This window comes from Zalophus californianus, chromosome 6, assembly GCF_009762305.2.
Source record: "Zalophus californianus isolate mZalCal1 chromosome 6, mZalCal1.pri.v2, whole genome shotgun sequence".
NCBI classification, from domain to species: Eukaryota; Metazoa; Chordata; class Mammalia; order Carnivora; family Otariidae; genus Zalophus; species Zalophus californianus.
The window spans coordinates 139335095-139356657 of NC_045600.1; the positions used below are offsets into that span (position 1 = coordinate 139335095).

General features: G+C 50.9%; 1 protein-coding gene across 5 annotated transcripts in view; it reads right to left on the reverse strand.

The window, feature by feature from the left end:
- Positions 1-21563, reverse strand: part of NTRK3 (neurotrophic receptor tyrosine kinase 3) — a 410029-nt gene that overhangs the window by 259825 nt on the left and 128641 nt on the right. For all 5 annotated transcript variants that reach the window (XM_035727975.1, XM_027570487.2, XM_027570490.2 and 2 more), the window contains 7 exons: positions 14859-15016; positions 13977-14119; positions 13354-13495; positions 12655-12951; positions 4726-4749; positions 2905-2966; positions 1967-2069 (listed from right to left, as the gene is read on the reverse strand). In XM_035727975.1, coding sequence (XP_035583868.1) covers positions 1967-2069; positions 2905-2966; positions 4726-4749; positions 12655-12951; positions 13354-13495; positions 13977-14119; positions 14859-15016 — 929 coding nt within the window. The remainder of the gene's footprint in view (positions 1-1966; positions 2070-2904; positions 2967-4725; positions 4750-12654; positions 12952-13353; positions 13496-13976; positions 14120-14858; positions 15017-21563) is intronic.

The following is a 21563-nucleotide window of genomic DNA, read 5'->3' on the forward strand; positions in this document are numbered from 1 at the left end:
GCTTACTCATCCTAGGATGAGGCCCAAGTACAGGGAGCGGCGGTAACGGAGAGCAGAGACAGGGAGCTTCAGCCTTGGACACACCTCCACATCTGGCCTCGAAGTGCAGCGGGCTCTAGAGGAGGGGACACTTCCCTCCCGCCTCGTGGGACATGTTCTCCTGGGCCATCCAGGGCCAAGGAGGCAGTTCAACCCCGGGAGAGGGGAGCAGGGGCTGGGAGAGGCTCTGAGGACAGCTGAGGGGAAGGCACCGCCCTGGATGCTGCCTAATCCATCCGACATGGGGACACACTGTTCCAGAAACCGGATGACAATTAATAGGAAAAATCTGCTCTCGCAGTGCTGCCAAGCGTGTCACAGGGTCTCAGCTGGTCTCAGCAATGCCCCATTGTCCCCTTTGGCTGAGGCCCTCATGCTTTCTCAGGTGGAAGGAGGAACAGTTATAGTCAGAGGTTCCTCCCATGGTCTGAAAACTTTATACCAGCAATCGGGCCAGTGCTCGAAGCCACGGGCCCAGGGATTAGGCTAGGACTGTAGGCTCGGGGCTCATCCAGTGGGATTCATCTTCGAACCCCATGGGAGCCCTGTTTGGCACAGGGGAATACTGGCAGATAAAACATCTCCGATCGAGGTGCCTCACAGTGGTCTCGTCTTGTTTAAGTCGTGGGGCTTTGGGCCAAACTTCCATCCCCTCTCTATAATTTGCCTGCACAAGTATCTCTCTTGGTCAAAATATTTCATAGGATTCACGAAAACCTGGCTTGCCTTGCTCTGACTTGTTCAGCTAAAGCAAGAACAGGAAGAGGGTATAGAGGTAGGCAGCTTCTGAGAAGCCAGGCGGCCTGCCCTCCTGTTTTCTACCCTTCTGTCCTTCCTTCTAAACTTTTAGGGGAGTCACAGAATATTTTGAGAATATAGCAGAAGGAGTGTACTAGTTCCATTCCAAACCACCCCCCACCCCACAGCCACATACACCCAAACATTTGCGTAAGTTCAGAGGGCCCCCGTCCCCGTGGATCTCATTCACGTGCCCTCCTTCAGTCCCTGAGTCCCAAAGTCAGGACTCTCCCCACAGATCCCAGTTCGTGTGTAGAAGCTGTAGAAATTCATCTTCCTGGGTCCCGTACTCTCACCACAAAACCCCAACCTAGAGCCTTGCTCAGCAAGCTGACAGCGTGTAGAACCTTTCCTCACCCTTCCCTACCCACCTCCCATTGAACACCAGCCATAAATGGAAACCCCAGAGGGGAGCAGGTCTTGAAATTCCAGTTTCTGTTTGAGAACTGGTACCCAGCCTCCCCGGAGCCATCTGGTCAGATCCAACCCTGAGACCAGGCAGATGGATGCTAATTCACCATGTTAACCCCTTTGGTGCCACTCTGCGAACCCAAGCCTTGGTGGGAAGCCTCGTCCCACAGCCTACCCCGGCTGTAAGGGGGCTTACAGGACTGGGCGTGTGGAAGCAGGCCAGCAGATTTAGCAATCGTGTTGCTCTTGGCATCTGCTCTGGGACCCTGCGTAGAGCTGCGTGCTGAAATGCCACCGTGCGGGCAACGTCCCGACACCGGGGTCCACCACCTGACATCTAGCTCGCTAATACCTTCGCATCACAACTCCAAGGGTGCAGAGGGAAACCAAGCTACTCAAACAAAGAGTCCTTTTTCTCACCTACTTCCTTCACAAACTACCGTCTTGCAGCAAGCAGCCCCACTCTGTGATGCTTCCCACACTCAGGGAAAACCAGGCGGACCCCGGCTTGGCCCCCACAGACACCAACACTGCCTCTAAACCATCACTACCAACAACAAGGTTCCGACAGGAGTCTCCACCGGGACGCCGTCAGCCTCACCAGCGGAGGCCCCCTTGGGGAGCAAAGGGAGACTAAAACAGCGTCTTTTGATCAACAAGAGCCCTATCCCCCCGACACACATCCAGGAGACCCTTGCAAATGAAAATCCCACCTTACCCTTCATTCCAAATTTGGACCGTCGACCATACTTGTTGATCATGATAAAGAGAACCACCAACAGGACGCAGGCAAAAGCAGCAAGTCCCACCGCTATGGACACCTGGGAGGGGCCAAGAGCAGAGAGTTGAGAAGAGTCACCGAAAACCCTCATGCCAGGGAGGTCACACGCGCCCAAACGGAAGTAGTCTTATCGAGGGATCCACTGCAGCCCATTCCAAATTTCACCACTGAGTCAATTCCTCAGCAGAAGTAACTCATAAGACCTTCAGAACATGACAAGAAAATTAATTCCCCAACTGGATGAGAGAACGTTCCGTGGCTCAGCCTCCCATCTGCGGGCCGTCCATCATAAGCAACGCAAGGGCAGGCCTAAGATGTCTCTGTCTACTGTTTGTTGTTTTCATTAGCAAAAAAAAACTCTGCGCCTTCACATTGACATTCTTTACAGGAGATCATCCAGAAGGTTTTAGGAGATCTGGAGTCTTACAAAAAAAAAAAAAAAAACAAACCTTTGCTCTCCTCCTCAGGGAAATCTCTGGCTCTGAGAGTCAGGCAGGGGGGGGGGGGGGGGGGGCCGGACTTGAAAAACCCACCCAAGGGGATGATCTGAGCAACTCTGACTTTTTGTAAAAGGCTTGTGTGGTTAGCATTCCCTTCAAATCAGGCCCAGCCAGGCTCCTAAAAGAATGGGGTTTTCAAACGGTTGTCTTCCAAACCCCAGGGCCTGGAGTGGATCCTCAAAGACTTCCTCAAACAATGACTTATTCTCATCAAACAAGGAAGGTTTCAACTACCTGAAAGGAGGTCATTCATCACAGTTTTTTTTTTTTTTTTCTGCTGCATATGTTGGGGTTCCAAGTAAGATAAAATTCCGGAAAGTTAGCTCCTAAAACGAAGTCAGTAAACACCTTCCCCTTGATCAGGGAATGACTTACCCCAAAAGTGTCTTCCTCCGGTTTGTGGGTCACAGTGATGGGCGTGGGGCTCACGTCATAAACTGAAAACCAACCAGACCAGGAGGGTGGTTAGCTTACCGGCCATGAGAGGCTCAGCCACAGTCCCCACCTGACTCCCAGGCCCCTCTCAGGAGTTCCTGCTGGAGAACATGCCCTGGCTTTGCAGGGGTCCCCAGAGACCAGGTCCCCATCCAGTCGCCTGGCTGGTGCTGACAGGTCAACGGCAGACTCCACAGGGAATACAGGACCCTCCCTGCCAGTCCCCTGCCCCCATTCCGGAGTAAATAATGTCACCTGGGCAATGCAGGCCATGAACTACTAGATACAAAGGAGAAGAAAAAATGGTTTGGGATCCAGGCCAGGGTGTGGATTGGGCACAAGTTGCTGATGACAACATCCGGTGTTGACATTCGGCTACCCTCTGCTCTAGGCCCTCCTTTTTCCTGTCCCTGGCTCTCCCATGCCCTTCCTTTCTCCCTCTTTACTCCTCAGTGAGACCAGGAGACCCACGGCCCCAGGAACAACCCACTGTCCACTCCCCTGCCACGGACTTCAGAACACAGTGGCAGCCCAAGGTAAGCTACCAGTCCATCTGCCCAGGAAACCCCACCTTTCCCAGCAAGGCCTGGATGGGAAGCCAGTGTGTCCTCCATCTCAAATCACCTCCTGGGCAGGAAACGGCCCCAATTCAGAATTCCCTGGAGGGACATTCTGGGAGACGACAAGTCCTCTCAAACCAAGGACAAATGAAGGAATCACAGATGATCTGCACATCCGTGCCCAACAGTAAGGGGTGTCCTCAACAGGACTTCCACTATCTCAGGCCACACACAGGGCAGAAACAACAGGGCTGTTGCTGTTAGTTTCCCATGGGGGAGAAAAGGAAAAGCCATAAATACAGATTTCCCCACAGCCCATGAGCAAAACACCAAATTTTGCAGGGGGATTGTCTAGTCCTAGCCCCAGATTGCTTTTTTTTTTTTAAAGATTTTATTTATTTATTTGAGACAGAGAGAGCACATGAGAGGGGGGAGGGTCAGAGGGAGAAGCAGACTCCCCGCTGAGCGGGGAGCCCGATGTGGGACTCCATCCCGGGACTCCAGGATCATGACCTGAGCCGAAGGCAGTTGCTTAACCAACTGAGCCACCCAGGCGCCCCCCAGATTGCTTTTAAACTGAGCCTCAATAATTCCACTTTAGGGGCGTCTGAGTGGCTCAGTCAGTTAAGTGTCCGACTCTTGATCTCAGCTCAGGTCTTGATCTCAGGGTCGTGAGTTCAAGTCCCTCACTGGGCTCCACACTGAGCATGGAGCCTACTTAAAAAAATAGTAATTCCACTTGAGGACACACAAGCCTATCAGGAGACCGTGTAAATCACTCACAAGGTGAGTCCCCCGCCAGATTCTGGGGCCCTCAGAGCAGGTGAGAAACACGGGCTTAGAAGCTCCCCCTTCTCTCCACAAGGACAACTGAGATGACCACCGGGTCTACCTGGCCATGGGAAACCCCATGTTCTTCCTGACACCACCCCTTCCCATCCAGGCAGGGAGACCCACAACATGCTCAGACCTTAGGAAACGCCCTGGGGGAAACTGAGGCACAGAGCCCAAGAGGTGTGCAAATGGAACTACCCAAGAAGTATTTCTACTCTCCGGTTCCCCTTCACAGTTCCCTCAGACGCTCTCAGCTGCCACGGGTCTGGGGCTGGCCGTGGAATAGGAAAGAGGGCTATGTGGAGTCAGTAATGACCTAAAGTATCAGAATAAAGCAGTTTCAAAGCAAAAGGTAAAGCAGACTTACTAGAGACAAAGTTATCCGTGCTCTCTGCAAAAAAGACAAAGAGATAATTAACAAGTGTCGTAAAAACCCGAGCAGATGCGCTGTATCTTCCTCACAGGTACGACCTCTCCCACTCACCATGAATGCCCCGTTACCCTGGCAACTAAAAACTAAAATCCTTGACATATCACCCCTCCCCCATGCTACACTACGCCTCCAGGGGGTGGTCTTCCAAGTGGAGAAGGAATGAGAGATAAAGCTCCTGGTTCTGAGGGAGGTGGCCCAGCCTCCCTGGGTCTATGAGATGGAAAATTACATCTAGAACAATCCTCACCCACAGTCCTCTCCGCTTCAGGTACCCAGAGTGCTAGGGATGCTGGTGGTTCCTCAAAGCCAAAAAGAAATGCTGCAGGGTGGACATTTCTTGAAAATGCCAGCTATGATCCCAAGACAGAACTCCTCAAATTGATACGTAGAGTTTATTCTAGCAGGTCCCTGAGATGTTCCTGGGAATCCCTCTATGAACCTGCCCATCTCCCAAATGAAAATGTGCTATTGGATCTTTGCCTCCAGAAATGGCTCAGCTAATGGTGAAAGCTCATCATTATTGGACATTGTTTATAAGCCAGGGGCTGGGCTCAGTGCTTTATGTAACACATCACTCGATCCTTATAACCATCTGAGGAGGTGGAGAGCATTATCCCCACTTAACAGAAATAGAAGCAGGCTTCTAGAGATTAAGTGATTAACTGAATCTCAATGAGGGAATACACTGAGCTGGATTCAAATCCAAGTCTGGGCTCTTAACCACTCCACGAGAGATTCTCCAATTCTAGCATGCAATAGAATCATCTAGAGGGTGATCACTACCATTCTCCAATAAAAGGAATGAGGGCTCCTTGGAAAAATGCATAATTTCAGGCCTGGGGCAGAGAAAGTACAAGATGTGCCTGGAACATCGTGTGGTACTAGAAAGTAAGAGAGTGCTCCAAATTAACGGGAGCATGGGAAAAGAACAGAGGAGTCAAAGTGAAGGAGCTTCCAGTGACCAAATTTGGGACAATTTAAGCAACAAAATAAATAAAGACAGCCATGGATTGTTACAGGCTGAATTATATCCACCCAAAATTTGTATGATGAAGCCCTAATCTCCAGCACTCCAGAATAGGACTGTATTGGGAGACAGGGTCTTTAAAGAGGTAATTAAGTTAAACTAATTAGGGTGGACACGAATCCAATATGGCCGGTTTCCTTATAAGAGGAGGCAATTAGGACAGACACACAGGGAAGACCAGGTGCACACACAGAAAGAAGACAGTCATCTGCAAGCCAAGGAGAGAGGTCTCGTAAGGAACCAACCCTGCTGACGCATTGATCAGACTTCTAACCTCCAGGACTGCAAGAAAAATAAATGTCTCTTGTTTAAGCCACCGAGTCTGTGGTACTCTCTTACGGCAGCTGGAGCCAACTACACGGATTGTAAGTCATAGCACAAAATAAACATCCCTGAGTCCATACCAGTGTAAATAAGCAATTGAATAAACACACAGGGCAAGAAGAGAACACTCTTCCTGACAGTAGAGTTCCACCTAACAAATGTAGAAGGAATGATGGAAAGAGGAAAATCACCATTGACAAATACCTGGGTAGTAACTGTTTCGGGCAAGAATCCTCAATGAATGCTAAAATTACTGTGTGAAAGCATGATAAGACACAAGACATTTACAAAGTATCAAAACATTATACTCATTAGGTACAAAGGGGAAAAAAATCACCTCGCCGTGGAGAACCCTGGCAGATACCATGACAACCCGGTGACAGAGTTAATTCACATCACCAGGAACTAGAGGTGTAGACACCATGTGCCCCTGCTGTAATGTCCTGAGAGAACACAGCATCATTTCTGTGGTGTTCATGCCAAAAACGTGTCACTGGCATTTAACTGTGAGGCAAAAGCAGACAAACACAAATTGGGGGGAAGTCTATGATATAACTAGTGAGTATCCTTCAAGAGCATCCAGCTTGGAGCACCTGGGTGGCTCAGTCGGTTGAGCATCTGACTCTTGATTTCAGCTCAGGTCGTGATCTCAGGGTCATGGGGTCGAGCCCACGTCAGGCTCCACACTCAGTGGGGAGTCTGCCTGGGATTTTCTCTCTCCCTCTGCCCCTCACCCCGCTCACATGCTCTCTCTCACTCTCAAATAAATAAATAAAACTTAAAAAAAAAAAAAGATCATCCAGCTCATGAAAGACAAAGACAGACTGAGGAACCATCCCAGACTGAAAGAGAATAAGGTGACAGAGCATCTAAATGCGGTATATGACCCTGCATTGGGTCCTAGAGAAGAGAGGACAGCAGTGGACAAAAGTCAGGTCTGTAGATTCAATAATAGGTGTCAGTGTTAATATTCTGCTTTTGCACAAGGACTGTGCTTAGGTAACATGATACCATTTGGGGAAGCTGGGTGAAGGGTATAAGGAGGTCCTTTGTACCATTTTATTACTTTCGGGGGTAAATCTTTTTTTTTAAGAATTTTTATTTATTTATTTGAGGAGAGAGCAGAGTGAGAGAGGGAACACAAGCAGGGAGGAGGGGCAGAGGGAGATGGAGAAGCAGGCTCCCACTGAGCCCAGGATCCCGGGATCATGAACCAAGCCAAAGGCAGATGCTTCACTGACTGAACCACCTAGGTGCCCCCAGGGGCTAAATCTTAAAACTATTTCAAAATGATGATTGTTAAAAAAATCTTAAAACTTTTTTCTAAAAAAAATTTTTTTTTCCATAAACATGGATTATTGGTCCTCACCCCAGAGTTTCTGAGTCAGGAGGTCTGGGGAAGGTCTTGGGAATCTGCATTTCTACCAAGATTTCAGGTGATGCTGGTACTGCTGGTCCCTTTGAGAACCACTGCATTATGTTACACCTACTGCGGCCACAAGCCTACTACACCCTGAAAAATAAGAACAACTCATTCGTCTATCCATCCATCCATCCATCCATCCATCCCTCGGTCTTCAGGCCGTTGGCTAAGTTCTCACAGTCATTGTAATTATGGTTCTAGTTAATATGCATGAGCAAATATTCTTCTCTAACCACCTGTGGGGCAAGTGATGCTTTCTGTGAAGGGGTCTAGAGAAAATCCTGTTTACAGTAAATGCACCGTTAATAGCTGGCTCGTTGTTGTCCATTTTGTGTCTTCTGGGGAAGACCAACAGAGCTTTCTCCAAATCCCTGAGCCTGCCCTTCATGCTACCACCCTCTTGTAAACTGCAGGTACCAAGTGCCTGACGTGTGGGGAGGGTGGAGGAGAGGGGGCCCTAGCCCTGGCTTCAGAGCCTGAGGAAAGACAGGCGCCGGATCAATTCACAGTTAACGCTGATTTGCATATTTCCCATAAGGCTCCCGTTCATTAGAGAATATTCGCACATCAGGCAAATGTTTTGGCCGAGTCTATGAACCCTGCAATCTCCCAGTCAGCCTACGTGCTTAGCTCCCTTGCTGGAGCCTGGGAACACTCATCCATCCGGGAGGCATGTGAGCCTTGGAACACGGAGACCTCCTGGGTCCCCTCTAACCACTGGCGGAGCTCAGAATTTTGCACTGGGAGAGGATGGTACCCAGGAATGCTCCTCACCTCCTACCCCACCAGCGGCTGGAAAGGACAACGGGATCCGTATGCCAAGGGGCTGTCTGAATACAAACGGGGCGGGCCTGACTGCATGCCACCCCAGTCCCAGACCGCACGTCCTCCAGTCCCAAAACTCGTCAAGGGCCTTGTGGGAAAAGCCAGCAGGGTCCAGAGAAGGGAGAAGCGAGGCGGCAGCATGTGTCCAGAAGAAGAGGTGGCCTGAGATGTGCGGTTGAGAGCAGATGTCCCGGGTTTAGGTGTGAGAAGGCAGTGGAGAGGCTGAGCCAAGGCATCAGCTCACACCGCCCATCCTCCCCGGAAGCCTGGGACCACATTCTAGCTCCACCAGTTCCTTAGGGCAAGGAAACCAGCCTTGACCGAGGCTGAGGGCACTGGGGCAGTGATTTATCCCATTGTTTGTACCCAGCATCCTGAGGGAATTCTGGTTTCTGCTGTTGTAAAAATCTCTGAAATAACTGGGCTTCCTGGCCAAGTACAAAATGAGAATTTAAGAGGTACGGCAGCTCACGTATTCCTAAATATTTCATCAAGTAGTCTCAGGTATTTGTTGCACATGTGCAAACACACACACACACACACACACACACACACACACACCCCGCTTGGCAACATGCCTCCTTCTATCACATCATCATCTAAGGAACTTCACATTCTCTCCCAGACCACAACCTTCTAGCTCCCACCTCCCACCCTGCCGTCACCCCCCAGCCTTTCCAGTTCCTCCCCTCCTGACACATGAATCCCTGATGCCTCATGGCTTCCCACTCTTATGCCCAGACCCCTCCGGCAGCCCAAGTTCCTAGAACACCAAAGAGTGATTTAGCTCCACGCTTCTAGAACCAACCTCCCTAACCAACCCTTGCAGGGACCTCCTTCACCAAGATTGGATGCCATGCTGAATATTCTAGCCCTTCTCTGGAAATGTAGAAGGAAATCCAACATTTGTACAGCATGTGTAATTTAAAAAACAAATAACAACAACCAAAAGAGACTTTTCCAGAACATTTTCATTTTAATGTCCTACTTGGAGAAAATCCTTACTGATGGAAGCCTCTACATTTCCAGATTGCTCCCTTAAATATATTCATTCCAGATTGCTCCATTAAATATATTCATTCTAATCAAATCTCTCCCAGGGGTCTCAGGACCATGAAGAATCAGAAAAGGAGACCGTTCCCTTCAGATCTTGTTCTGCCCCCCAAACAGATCCCCTTTCAGTCACCCTTGGGTGTGCTTTTTAAAAAAATAAAAACAAACAGTAACTCTGTGCTTCCTCTGTGCCAAGCATTTTCGTAAGCACTTTCGGTGGATGAATCCACTGTGTGTGAACCAATCTTCACAGCCTTTGAGGTAGAAGCACAGGGCTGAGTAATTTGCCTGAGATGACAAAGCTGATGAGCGATTTAGAGAGACTCTGAACCCTGGCAGTGTGGTTGGCTCCATAGGCCTACAGATGACATTGCCCGGAGCCTGTTAGAACTGACGAGCTTGACCCCAGAATGCTGCTTCTAGAACTCCTACATTTATTGAATCCCTCTGTCCCAAGAATCCTAGCAATAGCTGACAGCTGGTGCGCCTTTCCTCTCTCTCTCAACACAGAGCTAAGCCCTTAGCATACTTCACTTAAATCCTCACGGCAGCTTAGGGAGGGAGTTTTGTTCTCACTCCCATTCCACAGATGGCAAAGTAGAGGCAGAGTAGAGATGGTCCTTCACTGCATGCCAGCCGCGTACCCCGCGCCAACCCCAGACCCACCCGTCTGGTTGGATCACAGATGGGATTTGCACCTCGATCTGCCTGATTTCAGAACCCTCATTCTTAACCTCTACGCTCTGCTCGCCTGGGAGCGAGAGAGGAGTCTCTATGATAAATACGGGGTCGCAACATGCTCAGGGCCGAAGAGAAGAGCGGGAATCCACAGACAGCCTTGTATCCAGAGCTCAGCAGGGATGAGGTTTACTGTCCGAACCTCCAGATGATTTACTCTCCCGAACCTTGAGACGTTTTGTCACTTGACACGACTGGCCCATCATTTCCCTGTTGCTGCCTCTTCATCACCCACTGATTCCTTTAGGTTCATAAAACAAGCAAACCTTCTCACAGGGTGGCCCGGGGCGGGGGGCACCTGGGTCTGAGGAAGATGCCCTCGGGTGTGTTGTTTCCCTTGGAGCTCCCTCGGGTGTGTTGTTTCCCTTGGAGCTCCCCGGTGACTCTCTCCTGCCTCCCACCTCCTGGGGCCAGAGCTCACCAAACAGCATGGCAGCTGATTATTCAAACAGGGTTTCTGACTCAGCAGGTCCAGGTGGGGCTGGAGAATCTGAGTTCTAACACACGCCCAGGTGATGGTGATGCTGCTGGTCCGGGGACCCCTCTTTAAGAAGGACTGGCCTAAGGGGAGCTGATAAGGTGGCAAGGAGTTGCTATCTCTCTTGGGGACAAAAAGGGTGTCTGTATGGCTGGGAGGGTACAGAGAACTGCTCTCAGGACAGCCTCTGAGGGGACGAGCCCAGAGTGGGTCACCCTTCCTCCAGAGCATTCCAGGGCTCCCCACTCTCTCCAGGTCCCAGGAGTTTCCCTTTGGAAATAAGCATTGCTTTAGGGGACCTCTCTAGCCCTTCACGCTGGCAAGGCCTGTGTGGTCCAGCAGTGCAAAGAATCTCTGCATCTAAATCTTCTCCTTCCACGGCGTGGCAGGGACTCTTCCAGCTCCCGGAGCAGAGATGGGTGAGGCCCGCAGTGGGAAAAGCCCTGAGGCCTTCTGCTGGGCATGCTGGTGATGATGCTGGAAATGCTGGACCAAAGGGGACCGCCAAGGTCTTAAACACCAGCACCTCCTGGACCCTCTCCTGAGCGATGGCGCAGCACCATTCTCCCCTGGACCTCAGTGGCAAGAATTTGGCTTCCCATGTAGCTTTCCCTCTCGGAGCTTCTAGCTGGAATTTCCTTGCACTGAGATAAAGAAGGCCTCCTGGAGCTGCTACCCAGTACGTGTGGGCTGTGAAGTCACCTTCACATAAGTGGATGCGGCACCGTGCTGTTGCTGCCCCTCTTTCTGTGTGTGTGTGTGTGTGTGTGTGTGTGTGTGTGTGTGTGTGTGTGTGTGTGAGATTGGTCTTCTCACTCCCCTTTATTTATCTCACTAGAACCCCTGAGTCCTGGAGATTGAAGGTCATCCAGCCTGTTCCCAGCAGAAATCACCAAGGTCATCAACAATGCCCTGCCATCAACTGCTGAACCCACCAAGAGAAGCTACAACCGCGTACAGTAAACTCTTTGAGGGTTTTCTTCTCCTGCAACTTAGGAAGGTATTGGAAATACTATAGCCCAGACAGAGATAGTCACCTCCCAAAGAGTCAAACAAAGAAAGCTCTTTCATTCCTTCAGTTACTACCCCTGGCCCACTCGACGTTAGCGCCCCCGCAGGCTGAGGGCATCAAATACTCCCCCACAAGCACACCACAGAACAAAAGAGCAAGCTCAGAGCTGGAAGGCTACCCCCTCGCCAAGCCCTGCTACCAACCAGCAAGTAGAAGGAGGTTCAGTTCACACGTCTGTTACATGTGGGGTTGAACTAGAGAGACCCCTGCAATGGAATGGAAGGTCATCGAACCATCGTTATGTGTCAAAGCCTGAATGCTTTGTAGACCGGAAGTCCCGAGTCTTAAAGGAGCAAGTGTCATCATGCCCATTTCACAGATGAGCGAAATTGAGGCTCAGACAAAAGCAAACTGTCATGCCCGGAGTTTGGCAACAACTAAAGGACTGGGTCAAGATTCTGTCTCTCCGAACCATGAGAGACGATGGACTCTGAAAAACAAACTGAGGGTTCTAGAGGGGAGGAGGGTGGGGGGATGGGTTAGCCTGGTGATGGGTATTAAAGAGGGCACAGTCTGCGTGGAGCACTGGGTGTTATGCACAAACAATGAATCATGGAACACTACATCAAGAACTAATGATGTAATGTATGGTGATTAACATAACAATAAAAAATTTAAAAAAAAGGATTCTGTCTCTCTCCTCCAGATCTCAGGCCCTTCCTCTACCAGAACAGGGCACGTCCCTGTGTGCACAACTGCGCGTTTCTGAGGGGGTCTTGGTTTTCACTCTGACAGCCGTGGAAAACGGAGCCTTTCTCTGGTTTATGCAAAATGTTGGCGGGAGCTGACTCTGCGGGCTGGGTTTGGTTTGCCCGAGATAACAGCACGAGGGGTCAAGGCCCGCCTCATTCTCTGGCTGGCTACCGCACCCACCCCGCCCCCTTCTGGAAGGAGTCGGCGCCGTCAGGCTGCGGGACCCTCACCCGGGAAGGGCTCCTTGAGGAAGTGGCCGTTGATGGTCTGGTTGGCTGTGCCCAGCGGGTTTTTGGCAATGAGCGTATAGTTGCCGTTGTTGTAGTGGGTGGGCTTGTTGAAGAGCAGGCAGCCCTCGGACAGCTCGCCCTCCTGGTAGTACTCCACGTGGGTGATCTTGGACTCCCGCAGCGGCTGTCCGTTGTGCAGCCAGTGCAGCGTGGGCGGCGGGTTGCCACGCACTACGAACTCAATGCAGTGCTCCAGGCGCAGCTCCGGCTCCTCCAGGCTCACCACGCGCGGAGGGTCTGCGGGGGTGGGCACGAGCCGGCTGACTCCCAGCACGCAGAGCCTCTCGCGCCCCAGAGCAGCCCGCCCGACACTAGCACGGGGCTCCCAGTTCTTCCCCCATCCAGCTCGGAGAGGACCGGGGGGATCAGAGGCTCCTCCATCCACCACAACTGGAGGGCCCCATCCCATGACCTGCTAGGAGGCGAAGGGAAAGCAGACCGGGGCCAGCGTGGGGGTATCCCGAAGACAGAGATGAGTTGGAGGCACCCCATCTTCTGAGGGACAGGGACGCCCTTTCCGGGGTTACCAGCCAACGACTGGCTTGCTCGGTCCTGCCCTCTTAGTGCCCCTGCTCCCACCGGCCCCGCACGACCGTCCCCCTCACTACCTGGCCCCCCTCCACGATGGCAGCTACTCACAGTGCACGGTGAGGGCCACACTGGCATTGCTCATGCCCACCACGTTCTCCGCAATGCACGTCAGGGTGAAGCCGTTGTCCTCGCTTGTCACGTTGACCAGGGTCAGGTTGATGGCATGTACATTGGTCCAGTTCAGATTTGTCTAAAACCCCAATTAAAAAAAAACAAAAACAACCAACAATGAGTTTCTAGAAGGTGGCTCCTCACCCACCTCCCAGACACCTTCAGGGACCAAGAAGAAAGCTGTGCAGGAAGCGAAGGAGGCCTTTCCTCCTGTCATGCACACGGACCAGGCACCAGGCTCTCCACAGTCAAGAGCTCAGGAAATCCTCACATTTACCTGATGGGGTAAATGGTAGCGTTATACCCATTTTACAGATGAGAAAGCTAAGGTCCAGAGAAGTTTATTAGCATGCTGAAGCTCAGGTTGGCTAGAAAAGATTGCAGCTGGATGAGAACCAACTATGCTCAGACTTGCCCTCTTCTTCCTTCTCCTCACATCTCTTGCTTCCGAGTTATGATTCAGCTCATTTAGACTAAGAGGTCAAGGCTCCCCAACCTCCTGATGGGGCCGGAGCCTAGGGCCCCTACCTCCTGATGGGGCCGGAGCCTAGGGCCCCTACCTGGTGGGTGTTGATGGACTGCAGTCCAGTGACTATCCAGTCTACATCGGGCAAAGGTGATCCAGAGCCGTTGCACGTGATGACAGCGTTGTCACCCTCTCGAACGGTCAGGTTCACGTGGCTCACACTGATCTCAGGAAGGTCTGGGAGGGAGGACAGGATGAGTGAAAAGATAAGCCAACACTTAAGACCAAAACTTTGTCCCTGGGGTCGATGGTGGCACTTCTCAACACAACCTGCTTGATCAAGCTCTTGAAGGCCCCCAAGTCCCAGAATCTTCCCAGCACCTCCCCGCCGATGTCAGAGCTCAGAATTTCAGCCCAGCTGGGCTCTCCCACAAGGCAGGCAGTGGGTGCGGGTGGGGCAGGTGCTCAAAGAATGTAGTTCCAGCAACGAGGTCAAATGGCATCTTCCACTTTGGGCACTGGCTCTCAAACTCTGGTCTGCTTCAGACTCCCGTGAGGAGTTTGTTAGAAATTCAGATTTCTGAGGCCCATTCTGAGACATTCTGGGATCTCATTAAGTCCATTGGGTCCAGGAATCTGCTTTTCTACAAGTACCTTAGATGCTCCTGATACAGAAGGTCCAGAGCCCACGCTTTGAGATAGACTCCTTCGGATCTGGTTGACAAGTAACTCACAGAGAGAAAGGACTCCGGTCCATTGAGAAGGGGCCCACTTAATCCCTGTCTTCATTCCAGGCTCACGGAGGAGCAGGATTGACCGAGGAGGTCAACAGTAAGCCAGATCTGCACCCAGTGCAGAGTTCAAGGCCGGGGGTGTGTGCAGGGGTGGGGACCAGAAGGCCCTGGCTTCCCAGGCTCCTGCACAGGAGCTGAGGGATCTCTCCCTGGAGCCTGCTGGGGTCAGACAGCTCACTCACCACACTGGCTGATATTCATGCGGAACAGGGGCAGTTGGGAGCCGTCGGCATTGATACAGTAGAGGTGCTGGCTGTTGAGCTTGGCTTCCCCCTGCTCCTGCCACAGTTGCATCCAGCGGATGTCACAGCTGCAGTTGAAGAAGTTCTGCTCCAATCTCCTGTGGGCAAGGAGATGGGGGGAGGGACCTCCTGAACCAAATACGGCCCAGCTCCCTCCCATGGCTGGGAGGGACAGCCCCACCTGCTCATCAGGGATTAGGGAGAGAAGGGGTTTAGCAAGGTCTCGAAATAAATGAAAAAATACTTCTAAGTCCAGGAATTCATTTAGTTTTTACACTCATACACTCATTAAAAAAAAAAAAGAAAGAAATCCACTCCATTTAATTTAATGAGACCCTCTTAAATACGTCAGCTTAAGATGCTCCTCTTCTCAAAACCCTCCAGTGGCTTCCCACCTCACTGAACGTCAAGGTCAAAGACCTACAGACTCTGCACTGCTCTCCATCACCTCTCTGACCTCATCTCCTACCTCACACCCCCTTCCTCTGCTTCAGCCACACTGACCTTGCTGTCTGTCAAGTTCACTAGCATGACCAGCCTGCTCCTGCCCCAGGGCCTTTGCACTTGTTGTCCCTTCTGCCTGCACAGTTCTTACCCGTAATATACCTGCTAGATTGGCTATCTCATTTTCTTAAAGAATCATATGGCCATCTCCAACCACTGCTCTAAGTAAGCTACCAGCAACCCCTACTTTAGTGCTGCCCAGTCCCCGCCCTACTATTTTCTTCCCTCGAGTATTTGTCACTGCCCAGCATCACTTTAAAAATTTATTTGCTTGTTTATTGTCTGTCTCCTCAAATAAAAATTAAGCTCCATTGAGCTCAGAGAAATTGCCTGTTTGGTTCACGGCTATATCGCCATTATCTATAACTAAGCCTGAACATAAATACCTGTTGAATGAATAAAAGTAGGGAATGGAGGGAGGGCAGGAGGAAGGAAAGAGTTACTCTCCCTGCAGAGTAGGTGCTTAGCGATTTCCAAGATCTGCTCAAAGCCCATCCTTGGACCAGTTTATTCTTCATAAATTCAACAAAATCCTTACTAAGCACCTGTTCCATGTCTGGCTATGAGCTGAGTGCTGTTGATACGGAGGTGAATGAGTCTCTGTTCTCTAGGAGCACTCAATTTGGTGAAGAAGAGCATCTGACAGAGAAAGCATCAAGTTCAAGGCCTTCCTTCTCCACTGACTTTCCTTGTGACTGAGAGCAAGTCCCTGCCCTTCTAAATGGGCTTATCCCATTAGGGGGACAATGAATGGCATTCATTGATATAAGACTCTTCAAGTAAAGGGCACCCAATAAATCTAAATTCCTGGATCAGTAGGAGGAACGTGATTCTCTTGCTGGACCAGAAAAGAGACAAATCTGTTGGTGCCCAGCGGGAGGGGCACTAAGACCCAGGATATTCTGGACAAGGGATGGAATTCCAAAGTAGTTAGGCATGCATCAGAACTGATCAGCTTTCAGGAAAAAGTGAGGCCCTGGACGAAGAATCAGTGTGTCCCAGCCAGTGGGACACCACAGGTAGAAGGTGCCAACACCTTTGCATGATACCCCCTCGGTCTAAAAGTATGCTGGCTTTTCCCTGCACTCTTTCAGAAAAGGAGAAGAGACCTAGCTTTCACGGAGCATCTGCTTCCCACAGCCACCCTAGGAGACAGCCAGCACTGTCCCTGTCCAGAGGAGGGACCCTCCTTGTGCGTTCGGAGGGGTTAAGTCACGTGCTCAAAGTCCCTGGGCTGGGGGTGCAACAAAGCAGGACTGCAAGCCTCAGCCTGCTAGACTCCAGACCCCACACGCTCTCCACCCTGTCTATCCCATGCAAGGCACTGCTGGGTGTGAGGAGAGACGCAGAGGACTCAGCACGACCCCCAGCTCTGCGTCTCCTGGGCAGAGACCAGGGGAAGAGTTCACTGCGACGCTGGAGGCTGAGATAGGAAAACAGGAAAGAAAAGCTGCGCCGGGGCAGAGTTCATGTCGAGGAGCGCTGGGAAATACAGCTGGAAGGGAGAGCGGAAGCCAGATGGTGCAGGACGTTCACGGCCACATCAAACATCAACAAGCTTGGAATTTGTGCAGGGGGCAGTGGGAGCCAGTGAGGCCCCTGGAGCTCACAATGATGTGAGCGAAACAGGTCTGTAAGAAGAGTAATCCAACAGTATGGTGCATGAAGTGTGTGCATTTCTCAAAGCACCCAGGCAAAGGGATGAATGGGGGATGAAATCCTTGACTCGCACGCCTTGACCAGACCAGGTGCCTGCCACGGGTCTACATGCACCCAGACGGGGCATCTTCCCTCATTCACGGACGGGTAGTGGAGGCCAGCAGGCTCGAGGTCACTGATGTCGGGTTTTCTTGTCTCAGAACTCTTTTTTACTCTTAAAAATTACTGGGGGCCTCAAAGAGCATTTGTGTATGTAGATTACACCTATCTCTCTTTACCATTTTGGAATTCAAATAGAAAATTTTAAAACACAACACCACATCAGCACAAAGTCCCGTTCGTCACCAGAGTGACGGTGTTATCACAAGTCAAGCGGCCTCTGGAAAACTCCACTACACACCTTCGGGGGAATGGGAGTGAAAAGGCCAAGTAATGCCTCAGATTCTACCTCGTGGTCTCCCCAGTAGGGTCTTGGGGACCCCACGGAACCCTGGACCCCCACTTGAGAACTGCTGCCGCGTTAATAAAGGTCCAGAGGAGACTGGTAAAAGCAGGGGAGAGGGAAGGAAAGATGGAACAACATGGTAAAGAAGACAAGGTGGTATTTGGGGCTTTGTTGGAGGCGGAAGGGAAGACTGGAGGATGACACCGAGGTTTTAAGCTCCAGGAGACAGGAAATCAATGGAGGGGAGATGTGTCTTTAGCTGAAAACAGAAGAGAAGGAACCAATGGAAAGGAAGAGGCTCAGTGTATGAGGAATCAGGATGAGGTCCTAGAGGAGGAAGGTGAAGCGTGAGGCCCAGAAGTCTTGGAGGCGTCTGCCCCAGGCAGGAAGGCAAGATGGCGCCGTGGCTGAGACAATGGACAGAGAGGAGAGAAAACAAGCAGGCAGGAGAAAGGGAGAGCTAAGAAATAAAAATGGAATGACATTTGCGTTGCACCTACCGTGTACCCAACACCATGCGGAATGCCCTCCGCGTACCACCCCATTGAACCCTCCCGTCGGAGTAAGCGGGGGAGGCAGCTGATGGCTCCCTCAGGAAAAGCAGAAGGTCAAACTAGGCTGCCCAGCGTGTGGAGGACAGGAAGGCCTGAGGACGTGGATCTGTGCTTGCATTCACATCACAGGGCGGCGAGGGGAGGCCGGGCAGCCCTACTGGAAAGATACTGAGGGTCCAGATGCTTGCATATATGCAAACTGAACCAGGTCAGCCTGGGTTTTCCCACACGCTCACTTGACAAGATGTGGTCATTCATTATGAAGTAGTTGTAAAAATACAAATTATCCACCTCAGGGGAACAGATTAGCAAGTGAGGGGCTGGGCTGGGCTGCTTCAAGACCATGTTCTTTATTGAGTCCTGCCTCGCCCAATACCCTGCACAGCTATGTCCCCCGACTTCTCGGTGGCCCCCCACGGGGCTGACAGCGCCAAAGCGTGCTGAGGCTGGTGGGGGAATCAGGTGGGATGACACGGCCAGACACAAGCCCATTAACGGCTTTTTGTTTCCTTCCATCGTTTTTCCCTAGGACTTGGTCCCACAGAAGGGATGCCCCACGAGACCTGGCCCTTCCTCCAAACCACAGTCTCCAGAAAACCGCACAGAAACCTTAGCTTTTCCCCTCTCCCTTGGGACTTTCCTCCTAGATGGCAAGACGCACACACACAACAGAAAGCATACTGAGTCTGAAGACAGGGGTGCCCTGGGCATCCCACTGAGCAGACCTACCGTAGCCTTCACATCCTGATGAGAGAGGGTTCAGGAAGGTGGGCCAGAAGCAGAGAAGGGCAGCCCTCAGTCTACATGATACCACCTGTTCTTCCAGCAAGTCAGGTGTCTCGAAGAGGGGCTTTCGGCCAGGGCTCCGGGCACTGTGTCGAGGAGCCTGAAGTAAGGCTTCCCTGCTCCATTAATAATGCAGGAGGCCCCATAAATAATACAGCAGCAGCTGCTTCAGGGCAGAGCTTAACCCACACCCAGCCCTTGCCCCAGCATGGCCTGGGGCCTAATGGCAGAGCCCTAGGGGCGTCCCACAGATTAACTCAGCCCCATCCAGGCACACACAGACGCCTCACCACAGGGCCAAGGCCATGGCGGTGTATGTAGAAAACACTGGTGCCCCTCCGGTCATCCTCTGGCTTCCTTCTCCCATCCACAGCACTGGTGCTGTCATGGCAATCCTGGGGCCAGCCACAGAAAATGGGGAAGGGGTGTAGATCTACGGTCAACCAGGGAAGCCTGTCCAGAGGTCCAAGGGATGATCGCCGCTGGCCTCCCAGAGAAAACAACACAATGGCAGAAGAAGTACACAAACAAAAGGTTTGAGTGGAGCCAGCGATCATGCTGGGCAAAGCGAGTGCACTGAATTGTGTCTCCCCCGAAAGATCTGGGCAAGTCCTCACCCCCAAGACCTGCGCATGTGACCTTACTTAGAAATAGAGTCTTCTGTGGATGTGATCAAGTGAAGGATCGTGGGATGATCATGGGACAAGACCATTCTGGATTTCGGGTGGGGCCTAGATCCAATGACAGGTGTCCTTATAAGAAAGAGGAGGGGAGAAGCCAAAGACACAGAGATGGGGAACACGGCCATGTGAAGACAGAGGCAGAGATGGGGGTCGACCCAAGCCAAAGACACCAGGGGCCACCAGAAGCCAGAAAGGATAAGCAAAGATTCTTCCCGAGAGCCTCTTGAAGGGAGAATAGCCCTGTGACACCTTAGTTTTGGCCTTCTGACCTCCAGAAGAGTAGAGAGTCACTTTCTATGGTTTGAAGCCTCCAAATTTGTCGTGATTTGTCAAGGCAACCCTAGGAAACTAATATGGCCAGTAACTTTGTTACTTATCTTTGTTAATTATCCCCAAGGTTCTGCTTTAACTTCTGTAAAATGGGGGTAATTGCGCTCGACCTTCCTCCTGAACAAAGTTAATATGAGGATTAGTGATAATACATGATAACATACTTTGTGAATTGAAAGGGGCTATAAAGAGACCAGAAATTATTATTATAGTAACACTATTATTAACATGATCGTTCAGGGACTTCTCCGAGAGCCTTGGAAAATGGTCATAGCCAAGACTGGGAGAAAAGAAAGTGCCAGGATCAGCCCAAACCCATCCCTGATACCAAGTTAATATTTTACCAAGTCGATTAAATCTGCAAATTATACCAGAGGTAATTATCACTTTGCTTTAAGAAAATGAAATATTCCAATCTGTTTTAATCATGTCTGCTCTGTGCGTGCAGGGTATAAAGAGAAGCCTGTTTAAGATACACTAATGGTCCTTAGGGTATTTCTGGAAGGTTTCTGCGTTGTGGGTTTATATCCTCTGGTGCCTCTTGCCTTTGCCTACATTGCATCATGGGATTCAGAACCCAAGCTTCTTTTCTTTCTAATTCATTCTTTATCTCTAAGACAATCTCTTTGATTCCTGCTCTGATTTCTGGACAGACAGTTCCAGTTTTCTCCATAAGGGGAGAAAAAAAAAAAAAAACCATCTTGATATAACCAGAAACCTCTGAGAGCAACCGTGCAATGCCAACTCAAGTTTCTGCAGACACATGCCACTGATACAGTGCTAAGTACTCCAAAGGGAGTCCTGAAGGATGCTTCCAGTTCTCTCAATAAGAGAAACACAGCCTGGACTGGTGAGGGGCAATGGGCCAGGTGTTCAGCCAAGACCTTATCCTTCATCTGACAAAGGGAAGTGAGAAATGAGTGAGGGAAGCCTCTGGCACATGGCCAAGGCTCTGAGATGCTAATTGTCTGGGTTTTTTTTTTTTTTTTCCCCAGTGGTTCCCCTCGGGAAGCCACCAACATGAGAGTGGTTTCCAGAAGGAGACAGCAAGTATTGGGGGGTGGGAGAAGTTTGCTGAGTTGTTTAAGAAAAGAGCACTGGTCTTTGGAAACAGCAGACCTGGATGGTGGTAATGCTAATTATCATAATACAAATTCCCATTACCATTGATAAGCTCTGTGATCTTGGACCAGTTGTTTAACTTGGCCAAGCCTCAATCCCTCATTCGTAAAACTGGCTATAATGATACCTCCCGTGGGGGGTTGCTCCAAAGATGAGACAGGACTTTGTTCATAATAGGTGCTCAATATACGGCTCTTTTGTCTCCATCTCTACTATTGAGAAGGTCATAGATACTCAGCCCTTCCAATGGAGAACCCCAACAGCATCCGTTCTTGTATCAAGGATCCTCCAGTGGGGAGGGTCTGGTTGGGGTAGGCAGAGATCCTCAATAACAGAATGAAATGTGCTGAGAAATCACTGAAGACCCTAGCTTGCCCCTTCTATTCCTGCAGAAGGTGGCTCAAAGCCTCACACTCTGGCTTTGTGATCTTCCGGCCATTCACAGCACAGAAATCCATCTTCCCCTGGCCTCTCTCCTCCAGGGCCAAGATTCTTTCTTCCCGGAAATACCCAACCCATCCCCACACCCCAGCCCACAGGCTCCATTGGGCAGACCCTGGCA